At 44.8% G+C, this 9,978-nt stretch overlaps 2 protein-coding genes across 4 annotated transcripts in view; one reads left to right on the plus strand and one right to left on the minus strand.

Annotated features, from left to right (window-relative positions):
- Positions 1-2,186, minus strand: part of LOC308074240 (mis18-binding protein 1-like) — a 14,579-nt gene extending 12,393 nt beyond the window's left edge. Inside the window, exon 1 of one of the 3 annotated variants that reach the window (XM_080413610.1) lies at positions 2,103-2,186. The gene's annotated coding sequence lies outside the window, so the exon portion shown is untranslated. Of the gene's footprint in view, positions 1-772; positions 857-2,102 lie in introns of those variants that run through there. The other 2 variants (XM_080413611.1, XM_080413609.1) reach the window with 2 other exon arrangements.
- Positions 1,807-9,978, plus strand: part of LOC308074244 (serine protease HTRA2, mitochondrial-like) — a 13,328-nt gene continuing 5,156 nt past the window's right edge. Inside the window, exons 1-7 of the mRNA XM_080413617.1 lie at positions 1,807-2,531; positions 3,088-3,292; positions 4,506-4,700; positions 5,242-5,274; positions 5,808-5,916; positions 6,204-6,273; positions 6,373-6,471. Coding sequence (XP_080269743.1) covers positions 2,020-2,531; positions 3,088-3,292; positions 4,506-4,700; positions 5,242-5,274; positions 5,808-5,916; positions 6,204-6,273; positions 6,373-6,471 — 1,223 coding nt within the window. The 5' untranslated portion in view covers positions 1,807-2,019. The remainder of the gene's footprint in view (positions 2,532-3,087; positions 3,293-4,505; positions 4,701-5,241; positions 5,275-5,807; positions 5,917-6,203; positions 6,274-6,372; positions 6,472-9,978) is intronic.

The raw sequence follows: 9,978 nt of genomic DNA on the forward strand, positions 1-9,978 counted from the left end.
TGAAAAGTAGCTAAGTACATTTACTCAAGTACTATACTTAAGTACAATTTTGAGGTATTTTTTTAATTTACTGGAGTATTCCAATTTTCAGTACTTTTACTGCATCTCAGAGGCAAATATTGTACTTTTACTGGAATAAAACACACATTAACCACTTCAGCCCAATATACATTTTGGCCATTTGAAAATAGCCGATCTACAAGCTCACAATGCATCGCGTAGATCTGATATTTTATATGCTTTTGAAAACGTGTGAAAAGGGACAGTCTGCATAATGAGTACTTTATACTTTTGGTACGTTAAGTACATTTGAATACCAATACTTTTACGCAAGTCAATTTTGAATTCCGGACTATTACCACAGAGTATTTCTACATTGTAGTATTGATACTTTCACTTAAGTAAAACATTCGGAGTACTTTTTCCACACCACTGCCAGTCTCAGCGAAGCCCCATTTGGAACCTCACACTCCACTATTGAGTGTGAGGTTCCAAACGGGGCTTTGATTGATTGAATACTTATTAACAGTGTGCATATAGTACAGTGGTACGACTATACAACGGTGCTAAAGGGAGAACACAAAAAAAGCCGTATGGTCCTGTGTATTCAATTCATCGAGAAAGCTAAGTGCTGCTAACTAGTTAGCATACATTCACTTCCTCAGTAACGCAGCTGAAGTAAACGTTTGATTCGCGTGTTAAGTTTGAAAACAAAACATTTGAATATGTTATTCCCCATGGCTTCATACAAAGAGAGATAAACAATTCCTACCTTATGTTATGAACACATATCAGAAGAGCAGTAAGTATTAACGCACTGTCTTACTTACACTTAGCCTCGGTCCCAGCCTCACTCATCTGCAAAGAGGGACTTACACTGGGATTTTAAATGACACAACAATGTTGCTATTGGCTAATGAGAAGGCAACGTCACCAGTGTTGCCATGTCCTTTTATTGTAAGCGACTTTGGCTTTGTTTTTCTGTAAAGTTGCTTGTAAATAAATGCTGGGCTTGTTTCCTAATGTGTTGTTAAAATGTTTCAAAAATATTCCACTTTTTTTTTCTTCAAGATTTTTTATAAAAAATGGTAGATCTACAAGCTCACAACACGTTGCATCGTGACGCGTTGTGAGCTTGTGGATCCGCTATTTTCAAATAGCCACTGGTTTAAAGCGCTCATGCGGCATGAGTTGCTTATTTTGGGTCTGTTTTTCTAGAGCTGGTTGCTTATTTCTCTCGCAAACTCTGGCACCACTAAACGTCACTTCCTGGCATAGAATGCGTCACTTCCCCTTTGTGTACCATCATCATGTCGTTATTTTCATCAGATAAAAGCTCTGATTTGATTAAAATAAGTCTACTGAACGGATTTGATACTTTTTATTATAACCTAGGTATAACTGAATAATAGAACACTATGGTATTTAGGTTAGAATCCACCCAACAAAATGCAACACTACAGAACTGCAACAGTGCAGTTATTGAATGTGCCTCTCCAGACTGTGTCCAGTATTGCCAGAGTTTGCTAGATAAATAAGCATTCAGGTCTATGAAAATAAGCCAAAAAAGAAGAGAACAAGCCATGTTGAAAATAGCAGATCTACAAGCTCACATCATATTTTCAAATGGAAAAATACATATTCATTTGGGGATCCTTGATTTGATGTTTGAAACAAGCCCAAAAACCAGCAACCCGCAACTACTAATATTTACACGGGACTTTACACAAAAATAAGCCCAAAGTAGCTTATAATAAGCAGACATGGCAACGCTGCCTAGTCCACTTGTGCGCATGTCAAAACAAGTCAAATTAGCGTTGTTACTCTTCATGTGTTGTTCTCTTTGACAACAGTGACAACTTTATTCGGTTTCGTTTACATCTGCTGTAAATGGTTTTGCTATAACAAAAAAAAAAAGCTTAATTAATACAAATCGGACAGTTATAATAACGGGTATCCCATGGTATATGGTCAAAAGCGAAACGTTCCACTCCTTCAGAAGCAGTGAAGTGATGCAACATGGCATCTCATGTGGTCAATCGTTGCTTGTTCTCGGTCCTCAGGAGGCAACAAGCTAAAGATCACCACCACAGCAGGATCACCTTCAACACGCTGATCCAAACGACTAGTTCCCCTGTTATTGCCATCTGCACGCAGAAGCAGAAGGTCACACGGAGCGATGGAAGAACCACTGCGCGTCTTGTTGACAGAGGAACGCAGACGTCAGGAAGTGACCATCGTCAGGGTCAGGGTGGTTCTTCTTCTCGGGACAGTGTCCTCGGGTCCGTGGCCCTCGGGTCCGGGTTGGGACTTGGTTCTGTGGCCCTTTTGAACAGGGACAACAAGGACGATCATGATGGACAAGACAGAAGAACCACCACAGTCTCTGGTTCGATCCTTGAACGGTTCGTTCTGTCCGCCCAGTGTGCCTCTCCTTATAAGCCAGACAGCCCCCGTTATAAATACAACTTTATTGCTGATGTGGTGGAAAAATCCACTCCTGCTGTTGTGTACATTGAAATAGTAGGCAGGTGAGTTGGCACAATAGGGGGTTACATGTGGGTTCATTTTCATTCATTGATTGATTGCAGTTTTTATTGAATCTAAGCATAATAGGGCTACATGAACATTTGTACATTTCTGTGAAGGATAAAAAGCTCGAGTGTATTTCCATTGTGGTCCTTTGACTGCAAATGTTGGGGGGGGGGTAAACCTGAGGGTTTGATTGATGTACTTTATTTAGTAAGACATGAGAAACGGGGGTGCATTTCTCCTTTCCGACATGTCGCCTTTCCGACGTTGACGAACCCTATACCTAACCCTAACCCTAACCATAACCGCACGCGGAAGCCACTAGTCGGAGTGGTGAGATGTCGGAATGGAAGGAGCACCCCGAGAAACGGTACATGGGAGTACAATTCACAATATACAAGGTCTACTCAATTGGATAACTCGTAAAGCACTAAATGTTTTCCTCTCTCTTCAGAAGCAGTGAAGAAAAGGGTGTAACTCTATCTGCAGTTTCCATTTGTAAACTCAGAGTTACAGATAAAACAAACAGCTTTACCTGCGTTGTTGTTTCTACAGGCATCCACTTTCTGGAAGGGAGGTAGCAGTGTCCAACGGCTCCGGTTTCATTGTCAGTAGTGATGGTCTTATTGTCACAAATGCCCATGTTGTGGCCAACAAGAGGCATGTCCGTGTGAAGCTGACTAATGGAGAGACGTACCATGCCACCGTGAAAGATGTGGATCAAGTGGCAGACATTGCCACAATCAAGATCAGTGCCAAGGTACAGCAATCAGCTAATTATCACACATGATGCTGTCGATATACTGAGACTGGGGATTCTACTTTGCTGTGTGAAAGGAAATGTAATGATTCATTCAACACCCATTTTCCATAATGACAGTGCTCTTTGACACTTCCCAAATTCAAGTATGATTAATTTGTGAACACAGCACACATACACAACATGCACAGTAGTACTTAGCCCTAGAATGTCTGTGATCTTACATACATTTCAAGTATTCCAAATACACAGTCATAGATCGCTTTATTCGCTTATTTTGTCCTCTAGTTTCATATCCATTTGAAAGTTCTGCCAGAAAACGTGTGTTTAGTCAAATATCTCCACTTTTTCACGAGTTGCACACGGACGACTTTCTGTAGGGAGCTAGGGGGGGCGACTTGAGTGACGGACCGAATGTACCCAAACGGTCCATCACTCAAGTCGCCCCCCCTAGCTCCCTACAGAAAGTCGTCCGTGTGCAACTCATGAAAAAGTGGAGATATTTGACTAAACACACGTTTTCTGGCAGAACTGGATATGAAACTAGAGGACAAAATATGACTCCAACTCTTAGGAATTAATTATTGGGTGAGTACAGACGGAGTTTAGAGCACTTTTATGGCCGCACAGATCGCCACTACACAGTGGGGCTCCGAGAGCGATCTATGACTGTGTATTTGGAATACTTGAAATGTATGTAAGATCACAGACATTCTAGGGCTAAGTAGTACTGAAATAGGATTCACTGGTATCTGACTCTTTGTTTTTCTTTCACTCTGAAATCTCTTGTGTCTCTAGCATCTTTCCTCCTCTTTCTCTATTTTCCCTTAGCTTACTTAGTACTGTTGTTATTCATAAATGATCTAGTATCATTGATAGTTGTTATTGTTGCTACAGCGTTGAGGAACTGAAACCATGTCATGGTTACTGTGCGTTCTCTATACTTGTATATTGTATATTTTGTTCAATACTGATGGTGTTTATTTGAGTGTGACGTCTTTTACCCTGCTGTATGTATCTACAGTACTTTGTCTTGCCCTGTAAACTTAACGGCTGTGTGGCGACTGAATTTTGCCCACAGGATCTATAAAGATCTTATATTATCTACCAAAGAATTGTACTTTTGTGTACTCGTGTATGAAAATTTTAATGATAACATATCTTAATCTTGAATCTCTCTTTTCCTCTCCCCTCTGCTTCGTCATTTGCATAGCATCCTTTGCCCACCCTCAGCATTGGGCGGTCCGCTGATGTTCGGCAAGGGGAGTTTGTGGTTGCCATGGGCAGCCCATTTGCACTCCGGAATACAATTACATCCGGAATTGTCAGCTCAGTGCAAAGAGGCAGTAAGGAGCTTGGCCTGTCCAACTCCAAAATGGATTACATCCAGACCGATGCTGCCATCGATGTAAGCATTATTTTGTTATATCGTCACTGTCAGGTGAAAACCTTGTATGTCTGAAACAAGTACTTTTGGTAACTATCATTTAATTGCCATTTACTAATACTAATACATTTTTTTTACTAAAGGTAAAAAGAACCTGTGTTCCAATGGATCTAATTCAAAAGCTCTTGTTAATATTGATTCAATATTTATAAAACCCAGAGACACAATTAGCCACTTTCACTTGAAAGAATATTCAGAAATAGTGAAATTAGCTGATTTACAAGCTCACAACACGTCGCGACACGTTGAGCATGTAAATTAGTTATCTAGCTACTTTTGCAAGGCATTAATTCATGAAAAAACATTTCTGCCCAACAACAACTATATACTATATTGGCTGTCAATTTGCTCTTGGGTTTATATGCACATTGGCATTCTTGTTTGCCTGTCATGAGGACATTGAAAATAAGCTAGGACATTTAAGTACTGATGCGATTCAGAAAACCCTGTATTATACCATGGTCTATTATTGATTCACATGTGATTGAATTTTGTCTTCCAGTTTGGCAATTCTGGAGGTCCCTTGATTAATTTGGTGAGTCACAAAATACATTTCATCTCAGTGATCACACACAAAAAAGCCTGTTCAGGATGCTTACCTTTATGTTGACATACTTTACAGTTAGGGCATACTGATATGGCAATGACTGATTGTTCAAATTGATTGGATGTTTTATAAATTTAAAGCAGTAATGATGTCCTCTTGATAACTGGATACCTTGTTGAGAGTTGATAACTGTGCTTTAATACAGCTAACCTTAATGTACTGCTAAAGCCCACATGAATACTACCACAGTTCTTGTTTCAGAACAGTGATATTTGATAGTGAAATTATGTCCAACGAGGAATTCCACAACAGATACAAAGGGCAGCTGTCATTTGAATATAGTAACACAATTAAAACTAATATACAGTAGGCTACATGGAGTTTTAAAAGATGACGTAGAAGATAATCAAAATTGTCAGTACTCACCAGTTAGTGCTCAAAATGAAGTACACAAACTCAGTCATCAAAGCAAGTATTCATGCTCGGCTGTTAAGTGATAACTCTGTCTCATCACTTCTAAGGATGGTGAAGTTATTGGTATAAACACCATGAAGGTGACTGCTGGGATCTCCTTTGCCATACCCTCTGATCATGTAAGACAGTTCCTGGACAAAGCAGAAGATAAAAACAGTAAGAATACTAAACTTTCTCTATAAACCTTTTTATTTTATTTTCAAGTTTCTAATGTTTTATTTTTATTATATATTTGTATTTTTCCAGAGTTTCTAATGTTTTTACATGTTGCCTTTTGTAAGTGTGAATGAGAAAGACAAGCCATGAATGGAAAACACAAGTGCTTCAAACAGAAGCCTCCACCCAGGTGGTGAAGATTTTCATGCAGTGTGGCTAATAAACTGGAATTACAATTAACATAAATGCCACAAATTATTTTATACATTATTTAATTTGTTTCCTAGAATCCTGGTTTGGTGACTCAGAGACCAAACGCAGATATATTGGTGTGAAGATGTTGACCCTGACTCCAAGGTAAACATTGATCAGTTATGGATTATCTTTGTGTGGCACTACTGAACTGTGATCTCATCTGCTATATTTTCTTGTTATTGACGCATGCCTTTTCTCCAGTATTATCGCTGAGCTGAAGCTAAGAGTCCATACCTTCTCAGATGATGTTACACACGGAATCCTGATCGTTGAGGTCGACATAGGCTCCCCAGCCAAGAGGTAAATAACATCTCTAATACAGTTGAACAAAATTAAGTGAATTCATCAAACCTCTTTACAATATTTGTCTTGTGTATTCAAATATGAACCCATGGTGACTGCCATAATTGAGCCCAAGTGGCCAGCTTCTGAGTTGTAAATTGAGGCTGTATAGGAAGTGACAGTTCACATATGAATGGCCTGTAGTTTCACTGTTTTACCCCTGCTGGTGTCAGAAAGAATTACTCTCCATTCAAGGTGGGTTTTTGCCAAACTTTAGACTTGATTTTATTACCTTAATAAACATTGTCATAAATACTATATGATTCCAGTCGCTAGATTAAAGTCTTCTTTCAATCACTGTTACGAACATTCGGGGCATACTCGCCTATCCCCATAAATGGAGACAAAGTCTGACAGTATAGAATAGCTAGGAAAGGAGATTCCTAAAACCTACCTAGCTCTGACATCAGAACACTCCTTCTAGAAACCCCATATACGGAGATAACCGGAACCATCCAGGACTGACATCGTAGTCCCCGGTTTGAGCATGACAGACATAGCCAGCTCCATATGTGGGAATGCCTGACACCACCTGACATCACCGCCGTGATGTCAGGAGCCACCCTCAGTGTTATAAAACAAGCCGTATGTCAGGGTTGATCTAGTCTCATCATCGGCATCAGACCCAGTCCTAACCCTTCCAGAGTAAGCAACATAGACCCAATCAGGAATAGCTCATCAGGCAATCCAGTGTAATCAGCGAAGCTCAAGGAACATATTGACCCTACACAGAGTACCAGGACAACTGGCTGGCCGTACAAACCAGCTAGACCTCTCAGTGGCTCTTGAGCCCGGTTCTAAGCAATCAGCCGATTATAAGTATTACAATGGTCCTTCGAGCCGGATTCAAGACTTACTGTAGGGGACTGTAGGGGAAACATGCCAAAAGTCACAAGGGAAAGGAGACACCAGGGGCGGCGAGAGGACTCCGATCCTGCCGTTCGGACCTCAATGAGAGATCAGGCAGCATGCGACCCGATGGAGGGGGTACTGGCACCCACCACGGCAGTAGATGCCTACGTGGAGGAGCTGGTGGGGGGCCTCCGACGTGAAGGAACACAGAGAGCGCTCCAGCAGCGGATTCAACAGCAGTCCCGAGCGAGCCAAGGACTGTCAGGAGGGATGAGGAATGGGACAGACACCAGCAGTCCAGTGCCAACCAATGGTTCCTCACAGGGACTCCGGACTGGTCCCGACACACAGGGACCCATCAACCCCCCACCGGAGCCGCAGGCCGGTCCCAGCACGCAGGGACCCAGCACGCAGGGACCCCCAGCTCAGATCACGAAGCACATCACCTGGCTTGAGCGGCCGTCCCCTCGGGAGACTCGTTCCAGGCAGAGTTCCAGTTCCTCCGCAACCGATCAGGGTTCGGCACGCCGGAGACGCCGCTCGAGGCCTGAACGGCAGCTCCGTAGGGAGACCCGTTCCAGGCAGAGTTCCATTTCCTCCGCGACCGATCAGGGTTCGGCACGCCGGAGACGCCGCTCGAGGCCTGAACGGCAGCTCCGTAGGGAGACCCGTTCCAGGCAGAGTTCCAGTTCCTCCGCAACCGATCAGGGTTCGGCACGCCGGAGACGCCGCTCGAGGCCTGAACGGCAGCTCCGTAGGGAGACCCGTTCCAGGCAGAGTTCCATTTCCTCCGCGACCGATCAGGGTTCGGCACGCCGGAGACGCCGCTCGAGGCCTGAACGGCAGCTCCGTAGGGAGACCCGTTCCAGGCAGAGTTCCAGTTCCTCCACAACCGATCAGGGTTCGGCACGCCGGAGACGCCGCTCGAGGCCTGAACGGCAGCTCCGTAGGGAGACCCGTTCCAGGCAGAATTCCAGTTCCTCCGCGACCGATCAGGGTTCGGCACGCCGGAGACGCCGCTCGAGGCCTGAACGACGGTCCCATAGGGCGACCCGTTCAAGGCAGAGCTCATCAGCGACCGATCAGAGTTCGGCACGCAAGAGACGACACTCGAGGCCTGAACGGCAGCTCCGTAGGGAGACCCGTTCCAGGCAAAGTTCTTCTTCGACCAATCGGGGTTCGGCAAGGAGGCACCAGTCGGGAACCCCAGTTGAGCGGCGACATGGCCCTCCAGGGGAGACGCTCTATCGGGGACCGGTACCCATCATACCGGTGTTTGCCTCTCCGAACCCTAGAGAGTTCGCAAGGTTAAAAGGGGCCTTGAAGGATGCCTTCCCTCCCAACACAGGAGAACGATTCAAGTTCCGCATTCTATGCGACCATCTGAAGCTTGAAGACGCCTACTTAATGGCGGAGTCTCACGCAGACTCATCACACCCCTACTCAAAGACTATGGCAGCCCTCGCGGAACAGTTCGGGCAGCCTCAGCAAGTGGCAATGCAGGGCATCGCTGAGCTCATACAGGGACCCACCATTCGGAATGGAAACATAGAGGCATTCCGAACATTTACTCTGAAAGTCCGAGGCCTGGTGGCTCTGTTATCAAGATCCGGGAGAGAAGGAAGAGAGGAGCTGAGATGTGCAACCTATGTCATGCAACTGTTAGATCGGCTGCCGTATGATCTAAGGGTAATATTCCAGAAGTCCGCACACAAGAACCGGATTCGGACCCCCTTTCTGCCGGACCTGGCAGAATGGCTCTTGTTTGAAATGAGGATGAGATGTAAAGGAGCACAGATAGGTGGTCACCAGGAGCAGAGCCCACAGCGCAACCGGCACAGGACGCCACGCGTCCCTAGCCCCCGACGGGCCGTTCGGCAACCGGAGGTACGCAGTCCACGCAACACTGCTCGGACACATAGGATCCGAAGTCCACAGGGAGCTACCCAGCCGTATAAGAGATCTGTAAACATAATGATGAATACTACAAACCCAAAACCTGCACAGGCTCAGAGGTGGAACGAAAGCAGGAATAACAGAGCATATTGTCCATAGTGTACACAGGAGAAGCACACGCTGAACTACTGTGCTGGGTTCAAGCAGTTAACAAAGGATCAGAAACAGCGCTGGATCATCGAAGCAGGGAGGTGTTGGAAATGTGGAAGACACCAGGCCAGGGATTGCGACCTACTCAAGAAATGCTCACAATGCAACCAAACCCATTTGGACATTCTCCATGACGTACAATCTCGAGAATGGACGAAGGAAGGACAGGGGCCTGGAGAGGATGAGCACCCGCAGGTCTAGAGACAACCGCAGGTCGAGAGACAACCAACCGCAGGTCGAGAGCCGTGACAATCAACCAACGACCAACGACGGATCACAACCTGTCACCAAGATCATGCATACCACCGATGGGTTCCTGTACGGGGCGGCAAAATATCCTCCTCATGGGGCGGCGGGACGCATCTCTACCGCAAGTACTGTATGATGAGTCAGAAATGATGAGCAGAAGAAGATGGAGACACAGCCAAATCCTCGCCGACCAGTTCTGGAAACATTTCTTGAGGTGTTACCTATAAAACCTCCAAGTCCGGCAGAAATGGCAGATCG

Source organism: Gymnoscopelus braueri, assembly GCF_963280865.1.
Source record: "Gymnoscopelus braueri genome assembly, chromosome: 19".
Lineage (NCBI taxonomy): Eukaryota > Metazoa > Chordata > Actinopteri > Myctophiformes > Myctophidae > Gymnoscopelus > Gymnoscopelus braueri.